General features: G+C 41.6%; 1 protein-coding gene across 1 annotated transcript in view; it reads right to left on the bottom strand.

Annotated features, from left to right (window-relative positions):
* Nucleotides 1-3,872: 3,872 nt before the first annotated feature.
* Nucleotides 3,873-21,379, bottom strand: part of PSMB2 (proteasome 20S subunit beta 2) — a 34,863-nt gene continuing 17,356 nt past the window's right edge. Inside the window, exons 4-6 of the mRNA XM_036742754.1 lie at nucleotides 7,813-7,975; nucleotides 5,981-6,030; nucleotides 3,873-4,108 (exon numbers count right to left, since the gene is read on the bottom strand). Of these exons, the coding sequence (XP_036598649.1) occupies nucleotides 4,001-4,108; nucleotides 5,981-6,030; nucleotides 7,813-7,975 (321 nt within the window). The 3' untranslated portion in view covers nucleotides 3,873-4,000. The remainder of the gene's footprint in view (nucleotides 4,109-5,980; nucleotides 6,031-7,812; nucleotides 7,976-21,379) is intronic.

Here is a 21,379-nt window from a genome sequence, read left to right as displayed (position 1 = left end):
GTACAGGTCTTCTGACACTGGACTGTGGTCCTATCAATTACCTACCTACCAAAGGTCCTCAGGAAGGGACCATCTTTAGCCAGGAAATCGAAAAAATGAGAACAGGGTCTTGTTAACTCCTCGGGCTTGAGGCTTTGCTAATAAGACATATGGTCGGGATTATTAGCTGGAACGGAGGCAACAGCTCACTGTGGATATTGGAACAACACAGAAAGACTTTAAAAGGGTCGTGACATTCTTTTTTTTCCTTGATGATTCTTTTTTTTTTTCTGGGGAAAATTTTTATTATTTTTTAGCCCCTGACTTGCTTTGTTTGGCTCTAATGAAAAATAGGTGGTGATTTATACGTGTAGATGGCTGGTTTACTTAGTGGCTTTTCTGCACATCTGGTGGCCTCAAATTAAAATTCATGCATTTAGACTGCTCATCATGACTTTTAAATCACTGGGAATACAGGCTTTAAGAAGGCAGCAGTGTAGTACTGTGGAGAGAGCCCTGGACTGGAAGTTAGGAGGCCTGGGTTCTAGTTCCTGTTCTAACACAAACTGAGTGATGTTGGATAAGCCCCTGCCTTTCCCCTGGCCTGTTTTCTCCTCTGAAAATGGAGGGGTTGGTAGATGATCTTTATAATGACTCAATATTCAGGACACTAGAATGAAGTCTTCTGTAAGTCTATATAAATAGGTGATTTATCAGAATAGAATCCCTCTCCCCACCTTTTAAAGATAAAAATACTGGGGGGTGGGGTGGGGAAAGGGGAGTGGGAAAATGTAACCCTTTAAAAACCTCAGTAGACCCTAAGGAGGCAAGGGCAGCCTTCTTGAAGCTCAGGCACCAATGGCAACATTACTATTACATAAATACAAGGCAGCAGGCCTTGGAAAGCTTCTGGGAATGATCTTAGTTCTCCTTCATGGATTTTGCTTTTGTAACCAAAGATCTTAGTCAGGAGTTTGCAGAGGACCAGTAGGCAAGCTCCATTGATTGATACTCTTCTCTTCTAAGGGTCCATGAGCTGTACCAGTGGCCAGATTTACTGGTACCTTTGAACCAGGAGGGATTTTCAGTGTCCTTCAGAGAGCAGTTTGTGCTGGCAGTTCAGACATCTCGGTTTCCTTCTTTCTTCCCAGAAGGTGCCAAGATGTTGGTTCCTGGTAAACCTCCAGTATCTCTTCATCAGCTGGCCCTGGTGTTCTCTCTCTACCCTGAGGCTAAACAGATGCTCCCCACTCCAACCTACCTCCAACCCAGAGGTCTGAGAAGGGATAAATTGTTTTCTGTTTATTAATCACCTGTAAGCAGATGGGAGCCAATAGGAAGCCCATCAGGGGCAGAATCTTTGGTAAGGAATCAAAGGTATTAAAGGGATAATCCCCACACTTTCTGACTTCGCTTGGGTCAACTGCTGAGTCTATCTTCCAAGGGGGCAGCATAGTGTAGTAGTGGGGAAAGATAAAACAAAACATCACCAGCAGATGTAGAAGTCAGACCTGGATTCTAGTCCTGTTACTGTGACCTTGGACAAGTCACTTAATTTCTTGGATCTCAGTCTGCCCTCTATCAAATAAAAAAAGCTCTAATATTGTGAGACTGTTAGAACTATTGGGAGTAGTCGTGGCATGACAGGTTTGAAAGCTGGAAAGGACCTAGAAGTGATTCAGAAACCCAACTCTACCACTTACTCTCTAAATGACAAGTCACTGTCTCTGGACCCAAAATGGGGGCTGTGGTGGTGAACTTAGATGACTTTCAAGATCTCTTCTGCCTCAAAACCTGTGGTCCTTTAAACCTTAAAATATCATCTAGTTCCTTTCCCTCCAACTATTTTAAAATGACATTATACACTCAAAGAACTCAGGTGACTTTTCACACAGGTAGTAAAGCATCGTAGCAGAATTGCAACAGAAACTTGAACCCAAATCTCTTGACTCTTGGTCTCCTTCCATTAAACAAAGCTTCCTCTCTTTTAATAGGGGCTTATAAAGTACTGACAGTCTGGTTGAAATCCCAACTACTGGACAAAAGACCTACATTCCTTTAAAAAAATATACAAAATCAATTGGGAACAAAATGTTGGAGAAGCTCAGCCTGCCAAGGCAGTGTTTGTCTAAGCAAACACCTTTACTTAGATTGCAAGTGTATTCCAAATGGGTACTTTGTTTCCACCATTCTAGCAGAACAACGATCCACTTGAGGATCCTAATGATTTCACAGAGGATTCTTAGAGAAGCTTGAGGGCCACCTGGACTGCTGCTCCTTCCTGCAAGCCCCGCTCTCCTACCCCTCTCCCCACCACTTCCCAGGCCTAATCCTTGGCCTGGAATCTCTCTGGAGTATCCCTCCTGAGATGGCAAAAGAATAGATGGTCCAGGTGCCTTCCAAAAACTCGCTTTGTAGGCAGACCTGGGTCTCACCTGGGACGCTCTACAGTTAGGAGAAATGGCGGGCATAGTTAAGTGACTTGACTTAGATTGAGGAGCCTGCAGAGTAGTGGTGGTGGTGGTGGTGGCGGTGGTGGTGCTGGTGGTGGTAGTGGTGGCGGCGGTGGTGGTGGTGGCAGCAGTAGCTACTAGCATTTACATGGTGCTTTCAGGTTTGCAGAACACTTAATATCTTATTTTATCCTCATAACAACCCTGGAAGAGGGGTGCTGTTATTATTTCCATCGTACAGATGAGGAACTGAGGCAAACAGGGCTGAGTGACTCGCCCAAGGTCACACAGGCAGTTAAGTGTCCGAGGCTGGATTTGAACTCATGAAGTTGAGTCTTCCTGACTGCAGACCTGGCACGCTGTCCACTATGGTGCCACCCAGCTGCCCTACTGAGTTTACTTAGCTGTATCTTACTCCAAATGGGGGCACTCTCTCCATTATACCAAGATGACTTTATGATCATCAAAAGACATCGCATGGTTAAGCAACAGGGCATACGTTTGGGGGCCACGGTTCTGCACAGGCATTCTGGGGCCCCTTCAGGACAACTTTTTCTTTTGTCAAGCAGGAAGTGTCTCATTAAAAATGATTCTGTGCTAGGAGAGGCAGGATGGAAGAGGCACAGTAGGGCTAAATTTGTGGCAGCCTGGGTTTTGCTTAGTGGGGTCCTTGCTTGCCTTGCATGACATATGGAAGAGTGACACAAGCAGAACCAAGAGACCGTCGGATATGCTATCTGCATTACTGTTCGGAGAGTAAATGTGAATGATTAACCTAGAGTTAAAAGAATATTCAAATCCACTACAAAGGACCACCTTCAGAGAAAAGAGTTGATATAGGCAACTATGCATTGTCTAGTTTCACATACGTATCTGTGTCAAATGTTGGCCTTCTCTAGCTCGGCACTGGGAGGGAGAGGAAACAGCTTGGAAGTCAAATGTAAGCAAAAAAAAAAGGCACGTGGGCAACTTAAATGAGCAAAATGCAGTAAACAAAACTGGGAAGATGATATACACGATGGTCATAGAAAGAACAATAATCAAAACTGAATTCTGTGAAATCATAATGACCAAGCTTGGCCCCAAAGAGATCTGAAAAGACACCTACTTCCTCACCCCTCCTGTGCAAAGTTCAGGGATGAGAAGAGCGAAAGCCCACATATAGCAGACTCCTACAAAATGTTTGCTAGTTCTGCTGATTCACCCCCCGCTTTTGTATTAAAAGTGGTTGGAGGAAGGGATACACTGGGAAATATGATATTAAGACAAAAGATATCAACAAAAACTTCTTTTAAAAAAAAGAGGGCAAGAGAGACTAACAGAGCACAGCACAGGGGTGCACTGAGCAGAAGAGATGGGAGTGGGAGGAAAAAGGACCATTCACCAGAACACATCTTCCCTGAGGGAAGGGTCTAGTCGAACTGAAAGAAAAGAGCCCAATTTGTCAATATCCAGCTTTATTGATATCTAGTTCTCTGTGAATTTCAGAAGTATAGAAAACAATAGTAAAGGAGCCAGTCACAAAAAAGTGACCTGGCCGGTGGGATCAATTGGGGGGCGGTGAGGGGTTAGGAGCTCCTCTTGGAAGGGAGGATGGTGTCCAGCTCATGGATGCCATCTTTGTCGATGATCCGGACACTGAAGGATGGTAGGTTCAGGATGAAGCGCTTCTGGAGCTGCAGGGGAGACAAAGAACATGATGACAAGCTGCATGCTGAGGCCGGAGGCCAGGAAGCCTGAGCAGTGTGCGTGCCATCTAACAGGAGCCAGAGGATATGGCTACATGCTGACCCAAAAGAAGCCAGAAAGCCCCAATCCTTCTGCCCTTCAACATACTGTCCCAGCCAGTTCCCTGGCCTGAGAGGCTCAGCTGGAAACACAAAGAATGGGGTCTGCGAACTTAGATTTGTTACACCACTCAGCCTGTAGTACACAAATCTTTCTCACATCGCAGAAAATCTGTCTCGAACCTAATAAAAGAAAATGCAGGCCAGGGGCCAAGGTAGTGTTCTTTCCAGGTCTCATTGGCCAACCTCCTAAACCAAGTTGTCCTTCCCACTTTGAACCCCCTCTCTCAAAACCCTTCTCCAATCAAGGTCAATGTGTCAGCGGGGATCATCTCTGCTTTCTAACAAGCATTTCTGTGTGAGAGGAAATTGCAAGGGGGCTGTGGTCTGCACATTTCAAAGCAGATTTTGCTGCTATCCTAGCTGGGGATAACTGAGGAATGGAGCTGGAGGAAATCATTGCTCCTGCATCTCTTTCCCATAACCCTCCTCATATAGGGAAGGAAGCTTCCCCAGGCTTCCTTTAGGATGCAGCCACCTGCCCTGTTCAAGCCTTCACACCCTGAAACCCCTCGACTCCAGCAGAACAAGACAAGCAGTCCCAGAGACGTGTTCCCAGAAGCCTCCTTTATGGCTGAACACCATACTCCACCAAAAGCTTAAGGTCAAGTGCCAGCCTCACACTGGGCACTGCAGAGCTTAGATTGACAGTCTTTGTGAGCATCAGCAAACAAAGAGGCTCAGTAGAACACAGGAAGATTCTAAGTGTTCCCTTAAAGCCACCTCTGGGCCCCCCAGCTGCCCCAGCCTCTCAGCTGACTTGATCAGGAAAGTATGAAAGAGAGTTTGTTCTCAGATGCTACTCCGGTAGGGAGATTTACAAACAAGGGGGGAGGGGGAGCGGAGGGAGCTGCTGCAACAGAGTGAATGCAACAGGCTTCTGCAGAGGATAAACTAACATTCACTGCACACACCCCTTCCCACCATGGTGTGCTGTTCTTCACCCTGAGGAGCATGGGCAAAGACAATTATGAAAGTTAACATACTCTGAGAAGCCTAAAGTGCTTATTTTCTCCAGAAAGACAGACTCACAGTCTTTCATTTTCAGACTGTCACGTGCAACCTTGGGATGAGGGGTCAATAAAAAGAAACCTTCCCCCATAAGCTCAATGAACAAATGTCCTCAACATCCACCTCCACTTCTGCCCTTTCCTTTGCCCCAAACCTCCAAGTGCCTTTCTGCTGCTCCTTGAATGCAGACTTGTCTATACTCCCTACAGAAGTTTATTTCATCTATGCCCCATACTGAAGGAAAATTATTTAAGAAATCACGCACCCCTAACGGCTAGCATTGATAGAGCACTTTAATGTTTGCAAAATGCTTGATAGAGTTTACCTCATTTGACTGATGGATGTTTTTTAAAGAGGTCAAATCTGAGGGTCACAGTAGATACGAAGCCTAAAAAGTGCTGTCCATGGCTGGCTGCACCAATAGGATGTGAAGTTTGGAAGAACCAGCAGTGAGGAAAAGCAATTAAGCTGAAGAGTTTACTTTGGGGAGGACGTGAACCATGCTAGCAAAGATAACAAGGTTGCTACCCCCCAATCCTCCCTTCGGTAGCCACTCCACATCTGGCTAGTGGGTATTTATTACGCCTTCTGGCAAGGACAGGAAAAAAATTCGACTGAGGAACAGGAAAAACACTGGCCGACACAAGCAGACAAGCATTCCTTTCTCAAGATCGCATGGGAGCCACTCACCTCTTCCAGACATTTCTTCAGAAGCTCTACTGCCTCCTCACGCGTGATACCTGAAAGAGAAAGCACAGACACACTGCTACACACACGCACACACAGGCTGCTTGAATTAAAGCCTAACTCTCCTACCCCAAACATTTTATTAAATTTAAACAGCTTTTTCAGCTCAGCGCACACACGACCAAAAGAAAAGAGTTGAAGAAAAACTCTCCTTCCAACTTGGAGCAAACACATTCCATATGTACTCCAGGGTGCCCTGGACCCGAGTGTTCCCACTGCCACAAGCCATTGCAAATCGATTTGTTACAGGGAATGGGAAGCATGACGGAATTTTGCCTCCCATGGCCAGGGATCTGCCTTTAGAGAAGTCCAGCCGTCTCTCTCCCCTTGACTTTATTACGGATTTAAATCAGCTCCATCTGCCTAGGGCCGGCTGCAAGTCAAGGGGAAAAGCAGGGCCTGGGTTTCAGTGCTACTTTCCCTGCTGGGTATTAACTATAACAATGGGAAAGGCACGTGTGGGCTATCTCTGTGATTCTCACACATCAGGACGAAAAGGGGCTCTCAATGGGGATGGCAAACTGGGATGACATGTTGTGCAATTAGGGTTTGGGGGGCTTGGGCTTTTTCTTCCTGGTGTTTGCTGGACAGGCTGGAAGAATCACTGACAAGTCACAAAAGAATTACCAAAAGGCAAGGGCTAGTAACGTCTTAGACGGAGATTATAATACTGGTATGGGTGAGCTTATAGGAAATGGAAACAGCAAGAAATGGAAACACTTTCATTTTTATTGCACTGGATGGAGAAGGAAAGAGGAAAATTTAGAGGAAAAGTTATCTGTCCTCATGACCAAGGTCTTCACCCACTAAGGCTATCAGAACCACCTGTTCCTTGCAATGGTTAACGCAGGTGCTAACTGATTAGCAGATCTAGACAAAATACCACTTTATTGATGTTAGTATCTTCCCCATCCCTAGCACAGGCTCTTGCACATAGTTTAATAAATGTTTGTCAAACTGAACTGGAAAACTAGTCTTAATCTCCAAGGACAGACTGCTACTGGTCAACACTGATCTAGAGGATAGAGTGGATACAGAAATAATGGGTCAAAAACGAATGAAAAAACCAGAGCTGCAGCTGTCCTTGCTGGGACATTTATGGCTCTCTGTCTCACTTCCTCAGCCTCATGTACTCTCCCCAGGTCACTGAATTGTTAGGGCAACTGACTGACTACCAGTTCAATTCCATGGAACCTGTAGATCAGGCGCCAATGATGCACAGAGGGACAAAATGAGAAATTCCAGCTGCTGAAGGTCAGTAATGCTAAGTAAGGCTTGTTAAACACAGGTCTGCCATATCAGCAATATTTCTCAGGGAAAAAAAAGGACTGTTTTGTTAGCAAGACAAAGAGGTTCCTTTAGATTTCTGAAGAACACCAAGACCCACATGACACAATTTACTGCACTTTTCTGGAAGGAAAAACATTGACACTGATACTTCACAGACTCTCTCCGCTGGTCGCCTTGTCCTGCCAGCAAGACCTCCTGTGATAGAGAACCCATTACCTCTCCAAGCAGCCCATTCACTTTTTAGACAGCTCTGATGAAGAAGTTCTTTATCTTGAGACTAATTCTGCTTTTTGTAACTTCTACCCAGTGGAACAAGATGAATCCTTGGTCCCCAAGCTAGTCCTTCCAATATCAGATGGCTTCCACCTGTGACAGTCAGATGCCATCAGTCCAGCCCTGGTGACCCATCTTTGTTGCCAGTGGACACTGCTGAGAACCAGCCAGATGTGGCTTTGCAGTTTCCTCCAGCAAACACTGTTACTTACTTGGTTTGTAGTAACGATCTAGAATGCTGAGGGTCAAGAAGGCACCATAACCGTGGGCTGCAAATGGAGCTTTGGCCAGGGCTGCCAGGTAGTCCATATAGTACAGTGCGGGTCCTTCATGCTCATCATAGCCAGCCAACAGGAGATTGACATGGTATGGGGTCTGTGGAAGAAAACACCACACAGCTTTGGTTTAAAACACCAATACTAACTTGCCTTTCGAAGTTAGTGGTGCTTCTCCAAACCCTCCCACTGACAAGAAGATGTTCCTTAGCAGCTGAACAAACCATCCTTCAAAGACTATTGCAACAGAGAACCCAGGATGAGGAAGTTGGGGGTAGGGAGAGGCAGTGCTGCTGTCTTCTAATACAAGTGCATTTTTGGCATACTATTGCTGCCTCGAGGCCCATCTCCAGAGAAGGCTACAGAACAAGAGGACATGGTCAGCTTCCAAGATGAAGCCTGGACTCCACTAGGAGCCCTGCATGTCTCAACGCTAAGGTGGGTGGCAATCACAAATGTGGGGTTGTACTGGCCCAAGCCACACCTTTCATTATTAATGTCCCCCTGACAGTGGGACCAAAATATTACATAGTGGCCTGCCTATTCATATTAATGTGAAAAAAATTATGTTCACCAGAGGCATTAACAATAAATGCTCACCTTGTTTTATGGGGGAAAGGGGAAGAAAAGAGGTATGGAGGAAGTTCTTAAATGTAAACAAGTATTAGAAAATCAGAAGAGGTACCTCCTGTTATGAAATGCTATCATTTTTCTTTAAGAAACCAAGGTTTTAAAAATAACTTCTAACGCTGCTTGGATTTCACCCATATTCTTTCCCATCCTTGATACCCTACAGTCTCAAATGCAACTCTGTCAGGGAAAATTTGGAGAAACTCACCTCACTCTTCACATCCCAAAAAAGACCACCCATTTCTACTGCAAGAGCCTGGACATTTACCACATGAAGTTCACAGACTGGCTAATGCTATAAAGCCCTTGCTGGTGATCTCCCACTTTACACAGTTTCACTTTTTTCTGCACAACATGTATTCATCTTGCATTTGCCGCAATGGGGAACTGCGTATGTATATGGTTATGTGTGTATTCTAAAACATATGTGATTATATGCACATTACTCTCAAAGACCTTAGCACACTATCATAGAGCACAGACTGATACAAGTTCATGGAATTGGATTATATGCCTATAAAAAGTGGCATTTTACATTTTTTTGAGTACTAAATTATTAATACAGATATCTGGCAGCCAGAGAAAACCACATTAGAAGAGCAAAAGAAAATATTATGCATTCGTCAGAAAACTGAAGTAGATAAGCTGTCCAACCTAAGCAGGAGAGTTCACTAAATACCTGCCAGACTAGAAAGCAGCCCTAAACCACAGGGTTTGATCAAATTGACAGAGCCCTGAAAAAAGACAAATTGACAAGTTATTGAAACTTCCACTGCTGGCATACCACATTTTCAGAGAATGTATCAAGAGACAGCAAGAGTCCAGAGACTCTTAGGTTTTCAATCTGGTTCAATGACCAACTTGCTAGCAAATGTGAATTAGGTTGAGAAATTCCTTTAATTTCTATGTGCTGATTTCCTCATCTGTAAAAAGAGATTAATGTCCCTTTCTTTTTTTGACCTCTTTGTAAGTAAACATGTTCTCCAAATTCAAAGAATATTCTAGACTATAACTGGTAGCTTAGTGCTCCCACAAGAACAAAATTCTTAATTAACCTTGATGGATAAAGAGAGAGAATTGAGTAACCTGTGTTTGTTTTGTACCGAGCACAGTCAGAATAGTACTTTTCCTACTTACTTGTCTCTAATAAGGCTTCTTTTGTTGACAAACATCAGGCAAAACTGTTTGGTCCCCTTATTTGTCCTAGAACACAAAAATGTGCATCTTAGGACTTTAAAAATTAACTGTATTCTGATGACTGCCCCAATCCCAATGGCTGGAACACTACAGGGCAGCAGTCTATATTACAGCTGCAGAGTTGCAAAGTTGTACGGGGCGGGGGGTTGTAGCTAGGTGGCTCAGTGAATGGAGCACTGGCCCTGGAGTCAGGAGGACCTGAGTTCAAATTTGACCTCAGGTACTTAACACTTGCTAGCTGTGTGACCCTGGGCAAGTCAGTTAACCCCAATTGCCTTCCCCACTCAAAAAAAAAAAAAAAAAGACAACTTAAGACCAAACCCGGAAAACACAAAGCACCCAGTCTGCTGAACCTAGGCATTTGATGAGGATCTTGCCTGTTTTATCCCTTCCTATTAGATCAAAGTTTATTTACAACAAATACGGGAGATTAAAAAAGGCCACTTTCAGAAGATACTGGATGGAACCCTATGTCAAAAAAATTCCAGATGTAAGTTGTTACACAGATGCATCGCTTAATTGGTCTATATAATATCATTTATTTATGCTTAAGCGTCTGACATGTACTCACTAAAGTTGGTGTTCAGAAGCCACCACACGTGGTACAGAAGATAACTCACAAATTATTGTGTGACTCTGAATTACCAACTTTTGTATGTGTGAGATGCTTAAGCATAAATAAATGGTGTTATCTAGACTAATTAAATCGATACATCTGTGAAACAACTTGCAGTTTTGACATTCTTCTGACATTGCTTCATGGAAGAGCTCTAGCTCACACTGTCTTTTTAAAATTTCAAATAAAGTCTTGTGTGCCATCACGTTCTCACTCCTCTAGAAAGGTGGCATTTTAAATACTGAAGACAGGGCTACGCCTCCCTACCTATATGCCTTCACGTTCTTGACTCAGTGACTCTAAAATAAGGTCATTCCCAATTCATTTTCTGAAATAGACCCCACATTTGACTCTTGTTTGTCTGTTTTGGAAAATATTCCACATATGTAAGCAGGTACAAGTGATCCTGTAAGTATTAATGATGTTGGGCTGGCATCAAACTTGAATGTGTCACACATTTCAGCAATAAGCAGTTAATGTTTAATAGTGCAAGAAGTTAACAAGCATTTTATTAATGAAAACAGGGAGTGACTGCACCGATTAAATAACGTCAACAATTGAGAAATTGTCCAATTTTGATTTAACTCATGAGTATTGTGAGAGGTAGTGTAACATAAATAATGGAAAAGTAACCTTTGAGTCAGAAAGACTTGGGTTCAAGTCAAGATCCATAGTAGCCATGTGACCTTGAGCCAGTCCCTTAACCGCTCAGTGATCCACGTAGCCAGCTTAGTGACCCATGTGGCATACCCAGAGGAGAAGGGGCAGATCAGCGTAGGTGGAGAGAGGGAGTTTCTACCCTGAGTTCCCAGGACATTTGAATATCACAAGCCCAGGCCCTCACCAATAATATTACATTTATTGTTTCTTTCTTTAACCTCAGGTGAGAACTTCTTATATCAACTCTTAGATGATTATTGCACTGAGCAGATACTTCCTGTTTTGGCTAGGTCCAGGCATTCAAAACCCAAAGAATTGGCCCAAAAGGTATTTAAATCTCTCAGGGCTAATTCCTCTCAGGCCTTAACGTAAGCATGTTCACTATCAGAAACATTTCTATAGAAAACTTGTGGAAATAAGGCTCATAGCAAAGCAATCACTCCTGTTCCTGACACTAATATGGATTAGGTACCCATAAACATACGGGCATCAACTCAGGCTGTATGCAGTGGGACATTCCCTGGAAGGCAGAAACACAATCTAACATCCTACATATTCACCTCCATTTCTATTTAGTCAATAACTATTTGCATATGCCCACACATTTAACACTGTTCTCCTCTCCCCCCAACAGGGAAGTTAGAAAGTCCACTCTCATTCTAAGTGCACGTGCATGTGCGCATGTGCATACACACATACATACACACACCCTTTAATGCCAACAGCTGTTTTATTTTTGCTACCATTTTAACTTTATTTCTTTATGTGAGAACTTTCCCAATTAATTTATAAAAGTAGGTAGTTATTAGTCATCACTGGATGCACAATCTCACTTCACAAAGGAAGGAAACAAGCATTTATTAAGTGCCTACCATGTGCCAGGCTCTGTGCTAAGCATTTTGCAAATGTCATCTCATTTATACCTCACAATAACTCTGAGAGGGAGGTGCTATTATTATCCCCGTTGTACAGATGAGGAAACCAAGGTAGACAGTGGCTAAGTCACCCGAGGGTCACACAGCTAGTAAGTGTCTGAGACTGGATTTGAGGTCCTGTGCCCTCTTGCGCCCCCTAGCTGTGTGGTCTGCACAACTTCGTACTGGATCATACAATGCCGTATTCTCTAATGGTTCCATGTCTCCTGCTCTTGCCTCCCCACTTAAACAAGGTCTTTGGGATCAAGACGGTATTCTTGGCTTCTTTTGAATAATTACCAGTACCTGGTCCAGAGCGTGACACAGGAGTGAAATCACAAGCATTTCATGTGAGCATTCTAGTTCATGCCATCCCTATCAATGACATCAAGCTATGGGCTTGCTGTGTAAACATTAAGATAGTGTATTTTAAAGTCAAGTCCACTTGAGCATCCAAATAAAGGAAGAGGGATTATTCTGGTGATCCAACTAAGTTAATTTCTAAATCTGAAATAATAATGGAGTCAGAAGATCTGGTTTTGAATCCTGGCTTTGCCACTTAGCCACTTACTTTCTCTAAGTCTCAGGTTCCTCAGACATAAAAAAGGGATAAAAGTACTACTTACATCTCAAGAGAGTTGAGAAAATGAAATGAGATGAGATTTAGGCACTCAAGACTGATATGTAAACATAAGGTATTATTATTAAAAATCTCCTCAAACATTCCCAATAATTTGTAAGAGGGGAAACGCTAGCAAATTAAAAATTGCCTTCTTTCTTACCTTAACAATGTAATGTTTGTTTTAAATGTACCACTTTTCTGAGGTAATAATGATATTTAGGATCTTTTTTTGGTATTATATATCTGAATAAACTGGACATCATAGGGGATCCACTGAAATTATAGAAGTTCCCTGAAGCCCTTGAAAAATAGCCTGAGAAGAACTGGAGATGGAAGATCACAGTTCTGTCCCCATCCTGCCACTCATCTGATAGGGGACCACAGGCAAGTTCCTCCTCCTTTCTGGGACTCACTTTTCTCCTCTGTAAAGTGATTTGAGCCTCCCTAAGATCCTTTTTAACTAGACCTCTATATGTGTGATTCTTTACCAACCTCTTATTGCTCCTCTTCTATGCTTAGGTTATACTTTTTAAATCTAAAGGGAAGAAGGCAAACAAATTCTGTTATAGAGACAATATTTGCCACCCCTCAACTCTTGAAGCATACCCAACTTCTTGTATTTCTTTCCTCTGATTTAAAAGAAACACACTGTAGCGATTAGAAGAGCGTGAAATTCCATAAATTTTACAGCTAAAGAGAACAGTTGTGATAAATACACTGAAACAACAAAATCAGCGACAGGAGTCTGGGCGGTGACAAGCAGCGGTGTGACATCTGGCGGAAGCCAAAGTCACAGCAAGGGGGAGCGAGGTGGGCGTGAGGAAGCATCCTGCCGAGCGTGGACACGGAAAAGGAGAGGAATTGACAGGCTTCCTTTGGACTCAGGCCAGCCTTTGTCACCTCTAATTGAATAGGACACCACTCCGAACTGAGGTGCCTCAGAAATTCTGCTATTTCTTTACTACAAAATAATGGGCAGCACCCTGGTATGCTAAGCAGTACATGAGCTTCCATTCCCAGGGCATTAGCAGTGGGGGGTGGGGGGGGAGGAGAGCTGGTGGGACAAAGGAATTTGTATAATGACGACATCAATACTATGACTAAACCTTGATAAACTATAGAGTGTGCTTCAAACTTAGACAAAATCTGCCACTCTTTCTGGGCCAATCAATTCACTGAGCTATCAAATATCATTTCCAAGACTGGACTTTTAGCAATGGAACTATGGGAATACTTCACACCTGAATGATTTATACACCTTGTTCACATAGGTATGAGACACAGTGCCCCAGTAAATCAGTCTTGCTTATAATTTCTTGTCCAAATTCACATTTCATACATCCTCAAGTTCACGTAGGCCTGGGGAGATCTGACCTATCAACTCTACTCCTCACCCCAACACGACAGGAAGAGCAGCTTCGGACGTACTCCTGCATCTTGGAAGGTAAAGTCCTTTTCCTAAATGAAATATGAATGGTGACAAAGGCCAAAACTAGCTTCTGAGGTTAAGCCCATTAAACGGGACAAAGGAAAAGATGAAACATTCTTAATACATATCAAACTAGACTCAGAAAATTAAAATCCCAACAGAGTCTATGCTGGTCAGTCCAAATCTGCAATTCTGTATTCAATTCCAGTAACCATGTTTTAAGAAGGATAGCAACTAGACTGTATTCCACCTAAGTGGGTAAATAGATTGATAAAGGGTATGGAAACCATGTAATAACAGAATAGTGGAATGGCGAGGTTTAGCTTGTGTAAGCCTTCAACCTCACTTTCAGGCTAGAAATGCTTTCCTCCTCTCCTTCTTCATACAAATACTTAGCACCCAGTTCATATATTTCATATGTACTTATATTTACTTTATATTATAGTTATTTGTGTATATTATATGTCTTATCTCCTCCACTAAATTGTAAGCTCCTCAATGGCAGGGACTATGCTGTATTTAATTTCCCCCACCACTTAGAACAAGGCACTTTATTTAACAGACACAATACATATTTGCTGAATGAATGGCCTGATAGATGTCTTCAAATATCTTAAGAGTAGGAGAAACAGCAGTGTGGTAGAAAAAGCATTTATGAAAAGTCTGGAAGCACTAAATATGACTTTAGACATGACATACAATCTTTTGCAGCATTTTTTTTATCTTTAAAACAAAGGGGTTAGTTTAAATGATCTTTATAAAGTTCTTTCGAACACTCTACATAGGGGATTATACTTGTTCTCTGTATCAAAGAGGCAGGATGAGGTCTAAAGGACAGAAATTATAGAGAAATAGACTAATTATAGACACTAAGAGCTATTTAAAAAAAAGGAGGAATGACTAGTTTTGTGAAGTAATGAGCTCCTCCTAATATTTCATTTCTTCTGTGGCTCACTCCTCTTAAACGCATTCACTGTCGTCAGTAGGACTTTTAGTGTCTGTCTGTCTCTAAGTATTCTTCCGAGCCATCACCTTCATTTTAGCTTCTGTTTCCTCTCTGCTAATCTTGCCCTTTAGTTTAACGATATCCACCATCCCCTTGCTCCATCACCCCATTGCCATTCATGCACTGCCCACTGTAGAGTCCTCACACCACCTACCTCCTTTGTTCCTATTCGTGTGTATCTGAAAGATGGTGGAGGACGTCATGCAATAGTACTGAGTCCACTACAAAACTAGACCCACCCTACACCAAGGCAATCCTTTTAGTCCTCTCTAATTGATCTCTTCATGCCTCTTACAATACTCCTCCCCTATACCACCTCAACAGAGAAACTCTACTCATACATTCCTGAGAAAACAGTCCATTTACCATGAGTTGCCTCTTCTACCCTATCATATATCTTAAAATCCTCTGAACCCCTTCCCCCCAAATCTTCATTAATCATGTCTGAAAAGGTGACCATTCTTCTTCTCACCAAGGCCAATACTTCTTGTGCCCTTGATTTTTCCCCTTCTAATTTTCAATCTCCTACTATCCACTGGCCCCCTATCCAATGCCTACAGAAACACCAAATTCAACCAATTCTCAAAAAACCTTCACTTGATCTGATCTTGGTCTTCTCTCAATCAATCAAAAAACATTTATTAAGTACCAATTATGTGCCAAACATAATGCTAAGTGCTATAAAATACAAAAGTGAAGTAGTCCTTCCCTTCAAAGAGATTCTAACAAGAGAGATTCTAACAAGAAATATGTGTACATATTTAAGTGTATACATGATACATACATAGTTATATAGGGCATATACTGGCAGCTCGAGGAACTATGAAAGGCTTCATGTAGAAAATAATGCTTAACTTGTGTCCTGAAGGAAACCAGGGATTCTGAGAGATAGAAGTGAGGTGGGAGTGCATTTCAGGTATAGGGGACAGTCAGTGCAAAGGCTGCAGATAGATGGGAACACTATGGGTCTCCAACAGCAAGGAGGCCTGTATGATTGCAGAGCACATGAAGGGCAGTAATGGGAAAAGAAGACTGAAGGAAGGAAGGAGCCTTGTTGTGAGGAGTTTTAAAGGCCAAAGGCACGAGCTTATATTTGATTCTAGAGGCAATAGGAATGCATCAGAGCTTGTTGTGTAGCTCCATAAACCACTCACTGATATGATTAGAACTGTATCACTGTGGCTGCCTTGTGGAGGGTGGCTTAGAGCTAGGAGACCAACTTGGAGGCTACTGCAATAGTTCAAGCCTGAACTAAGATGATGATGATTTGAGCATTAAGGATGTAGGCAAGGGATATCATTCGGCAATGACTAAACATGTGTGCTCAGTACCCAGAGTCCATCACTTCTCTGTCAGGAAATAAAAGGCTTCATCATAGGTCCTCTGGAGACATGGTTGAGCTTTCAAAGTTGTTTTTCTTTACAATGTTCTTGTCTTTTGTATAAATTGCTAATCTGGTTCTGCTCGTTTTGCTCTATCAGTTCATACAGGTCTTCTCAGGTTCCTGAAACCATCTATTCCATCATTTCTTACATTGTAATAATATTCCATTACATTCATATATCACAATTTGTTTAGTCTGTCTCCAGCTGACAGGACCCCATCTTCAATAGCAGTTGTTTTTTCTCCCTTTCTGATCTTCCCTGAAAGTTCAGAAGTTGGTTTGTCTTGCATGATTACTTTTCTGGTATTATCTTCTCTCTTAACCACCTCTACTCCCTGTACCTACATGTTTATCTGTTGAGTTTTATTTCTACAACAAACTGTTATATGTATTCAACCCTTCTTCATCTGTTTCAGATAAAAGTGAGGTTTATTTGATGTCTACTACCCCCATTTTTCACGTTTTTATACTTTTTCTCATGCAGCTCAATTATGAGAAATAGCATACTGCACCCCTTTCTGCTTCTACCCTACCTTTTCTCTCTCCTCTTAAAACCTTCAAAACAGAACCAGTCCACATCTAAATCTTTTCTGTTTCTTATTTAACTACTTCAATAACCTTTGAAGATATTAAGGTTCTTGAAGAAAACTTGTTTCTTCTCCTTCATTAGAATGTTAGCAGTATATCATCACACAGCTTCTTATAATTGCTCAAATAAATTCATCTCTAGAGTTCTTTGGATCCTTACGGTTGTATGTCAAAGGTCCTACTCTACTGGTCTTTTCAAAAGAACTGCTTGAAAATTCTTTATTCTGTTAAAGATTCATTTTTTGCCCTACAGAATTATTCTCAGCTTTGCAAGTTGTTATTCTTGGTTGTAAGCCTTTATTCTTTTGTCTTTGAAGAATACTGTATTCCAAAATCCTCTGTCATCTATAGCAGAAGCTGCCAGATCTTGTGTGATCCTGAATGTGGTTCCTAGGTATTTGAACGGCTTCTTTTTTAATCCTTGAAGTACTTTTCCTTTGATGTAGCAGAGCTCTAGATTTTGGCAATGACATCCCTGAGGCTTGTTTTTGTCCCCAACACCTTCCCATTCCCTTTCCCACACCCCGGGTAACTGGTGGACTCTTTCTATCTTCATTTTGCCCTTTTAGAGCTATGAGACTATGAATATGTTCTAACAGATATGGGGCAGTTTGCATTTGATTTCTGGAACTACAGATCGAGGCTTAAAAAATTTTTTTTTATGGAGTCTAATGATTCTTAAATAACTTCTCCTTAACTTATTTTCCAGGTCAGTTGTTGTTAATATCAGATATCTTATATTTTCTTCCATTTTCTATCTTTTGACTTTATTCTAATATTTTTAGCTGTTTCATGGAATCTTTGATTTCTGTTTGGTCTTTTCTAGTTTTCAGGGAGACCATTACTTAGGTAAGTTTTACCACTTTGTCTTCTAAGCTATTTTTCCAATTCTTTTCTCCAGAGCCTTTATTTCATTAAAAAAAAAATACCACAAACCTATTGCTTCATTTCTTGTGGTCCATGTGGCAAATCTATTTTTGTTTCTTTTGAGTCTCAGCTTGCAGTTGTTACAGTCACTTGCTCCTTCTTTTGGAGATCTTTAGAGCTACAACAATTTTTTTTTACTGGTCAATGTTTGAGTAATTCATCTCTCCAGCTTTAGTTTCTGAACTTGGGTTTAGTGCTAGGGCCAGGCATTGTCTTCTGCTGAATTTTCAGGTGGGATAGTTGGCCTTGCTTGGTCTTGCCTTGATTTCCCTGAACTCCTGTGCTGACCTATGCCTCTCTTCTTTCAATGCTTAGCTCAAATACCACTCCCATTATGCCTTTATTGATTTCCCAGCTCCTACTGTCTCTCCCCATTACTTACTCCTACTCTGAGCTCCTGATATTATCTCTGCTATACCCCTACTCACCTCTATTTCCCTGTATTTACTTTAAGAATACTAGGATGGTGTACATGTTGTTTCCCTGGATAGAATGCAAGCTCCTTCTGGGCAGGGGATGTTTAATTTTTGTCTCCATATTTCATGCAGATAGCATAGTGCCTAGAATACAGTAGGCACTTAATAAATGCTCACTGATTGATTTGTTGTTGTTGTTCAGTTGTTTCAGTGGTGTCTGATTCTTTGTGATTCCCACTGATTGCTAACTGACTATGAAAACCATGAATGCTTCATGAAGGGCCTCCTTCATGATATTCTAGATAATTTCTAAGGTCTGTTCTCATTTTATAATATAAATTCAGATATTTTGGATGTAGCAAATGAGAAAATAAAAGTCTTCCACACTTGCTTCCAACCTCATCCATACCTACACTGGAAAAATAATTTTTATGATATTTCTTTTGAAAGTCTCTGATTAAGCCTTAGCCTTAGCTACGCTTTTATTTGCAGAGCAGAAACACACAGATCTGGCTCTACTCCTTATGTGTCCACACACTGTTTACTAGTATTCAAGCATAAAGAAAAACTCGGCAGAGTTAATAAGATCAACTGTATTATCAGACAGCTCAGTTTATGTTACTTTAGATTTCTACTGCAATGGGCTTTTGGATTGGTCTGATTTTGGATCGGTTTGGATTGATTCTTTCCTAATAGCAAGATTCTGTTTAAGAGTATGAGACAACTAAGGGAAGAGGGTAGTATCTATCCTCTACTTTTCTAAATATTCATTTCTTAAGTATTTATGGCCATTTTCCTTTTTAAAAGGAAACTCAGAAAATTATTTTCAGTCTTCTTTTCCAATAATACCAGCAAAGGCTTCAAAGTACCAAAGATCAATGATCACAGAAAATCTCTATTAAGACCTAAACCATATATCCATGGAACTGAGATCTATCCTTAGGATAATTAGTAATGACTTAATGCCTCAACCAGCTTCATGCCCACATTCTAAATGTGAACAGACGGTGGTACTGCAATGTAGTAGAAGGTACACTGGGTCAGGAGCCAGGGAACCTGGACTTGAGTCCCAGGACTGCCATAAATTAGCTGAACGATCTTGAACATATCGCTTCATTTCCCTGGGTCCCAGTTTTCTCTTCTATAAAATGAATCTGGATGCACTACAATTTCAAAGCTACCTTTCAGGTCTTATAGTCTATATACTTTTACCTTTAGAAAACATCTCTTTAGCTTACCGCTTAATTTTAGATATTTATATCATAACAAAACCAACAACAATGGCTACACTTGGGTGATAACTACTAGCCCCACATATTCCAAACTTGACAACATAAATGTCTACCAACAAAGAGAAAGGAAAACCTTACCAACTGCACCTAGAAAGGATACTCATGTGCACAAATTAAGTGAATTTATGGAATATGTGTGCTTTCAGCGTCATGTTAAAGAGTTTTTAGTGATCTCAAATGGAAGACAGATATGGTATTATAAAGTCTCTAAGCCAGTGAAGTTGTAATGTAGGATAGATCAAATGAGGTAATACACGAAAAGCATAGTGCAAACCTTAGAGTGCTACATAAATTCTCTTACTGTTGTTTTTACTATTATTATTGTTACTAGTATTTCTCAGTCTATAAACAGAAGCAAGGATTAATTTAGGAGCAGGAGAAAAAACCGCAGATCTCAGCCTGGTGGTTGGTTTCCCTGCCTTGTCTACCCCTACTCTAATCCATCCTAAACTCAGTTGTCAAATTGGTCTTCCTAAAAGACTCTTCTATCCCCATTCAATGAAGGCATGGCTCTCTATTTACCTGTACGAGCAAAGATAAGATTCTGTTTGGCTTTCAAAGTTCTTTATAACTGGGTCCTTAAGTTTCTTCAACTGTAAAATGGGGATAGTAGCACCTACTATCTCACAGGACTGTTGTGAGGATCAAATGAGATATTTGTAAAGGCATTTCATAAATGCTTGTTCCTTCCCTTCCCTTGGTCCCCTTACTTTTCCAGTCTTCTTATACTCTTATACCTCCACATACTCTACAATCCAGGGACACTGACCTGCTTGCTATTCCTTGCACAGGTCACTCCTCTCCAACACCGAATGTTGTCACCAGCTGTCCCCTACGCTTGGAACACTCTCCCTCCCTCTGCCTCCTGGCTTCCTTCAAGTCTTACGTTTCTCAAGAAGCCTTTCCCTGTCCTCTTACTCTTAGTGCCCTCCTTCTGAGATTACCCTGAATTTATCCCATAAGCACCTTGTTGATACATGGTTGTTTTCATGTTGTCTCCCCCATTAGATTGTGAGCTCCTTGAAAGCAGGGACTTTGTATCCTTGGCACTTAGCAGTGAATGGTACACTGTAAGAAATAAATAAATGCTCCTTGACTGGTGACTGATTTAGCTGGAGTTCTGGAAGTTTTGCCAACACCTCAAACTCAATATGATCAAAACAAACTCATCCTCCTCCTTCTCAACTGGCTTCTCTTCCTAATGCACATGCCCTTTCAGCTGCCAATTCTTTTCTCAATTTCTATTCTATGATATTATTCACACCCATCTTTTTCCTTCTATCCCCACTGCCACATTCTAGTTTAGCTCTTGTCACCTACTGCCTGGACAATTCTAAAACGTTTCTAGTGGTCTCTCTCCTAGAGTGGTGGTCAGACAAATCTTCCTAATGCAGAGATCTCACTTGATTACATCCTTGCTCAAGGACCGTTATGGTGGCCCAGTCTCTACTACTGCTGCCAGACTGGAATCTGATGTACCCAATCTTGTCCTATGCTCTATTTGGTACATTTACATTTTCCATTTCTCCCGTCCTAGAACTGGCTCCCTTCATTTTCCTATTAAAAAATGTCTTATTTTAATGTCCAGTTCAAGAAGCACTTCTTACATGGAAGCCTTTCCTTCCTCCCTCTTTGAATCTCTCATACTGTATGCACTATCTGATGCACTTCAGCATATTAGGGTGTTTTTTTGGTTTTTCATATCTTGTCCTATTAGATCATAAGCTCCCCAAATGCAAGGATTTTGTCTTACTTCATCTTATACCTAAAGACAAGGCCAAGACATTGTACCAAGTTAAGCACTTAATAGAAGCAGAGTCTAG

The sequence above is a fragment of the Trichosurus vulpecula genome, chromosome 2 (assembly GCF_011100635.1).
Source record: "Trichosurus vulpecula isolate mTriVul1 chromosome 2, mTriVul1.pri, whole genome shotgun sequence".
NCBI classification, from domain to species: Eukaryota; Metazoa; Chordata; class Mammalia; order Diprotodontia; family Phalangeridae; genus Trichosurus; species Trichosurus vulpecula.
The sequence above is the reverse complement of the archived record's forward strand: the minus strand, read 5'-3'. Positions and strand labels throughout refer to the sequence as shown.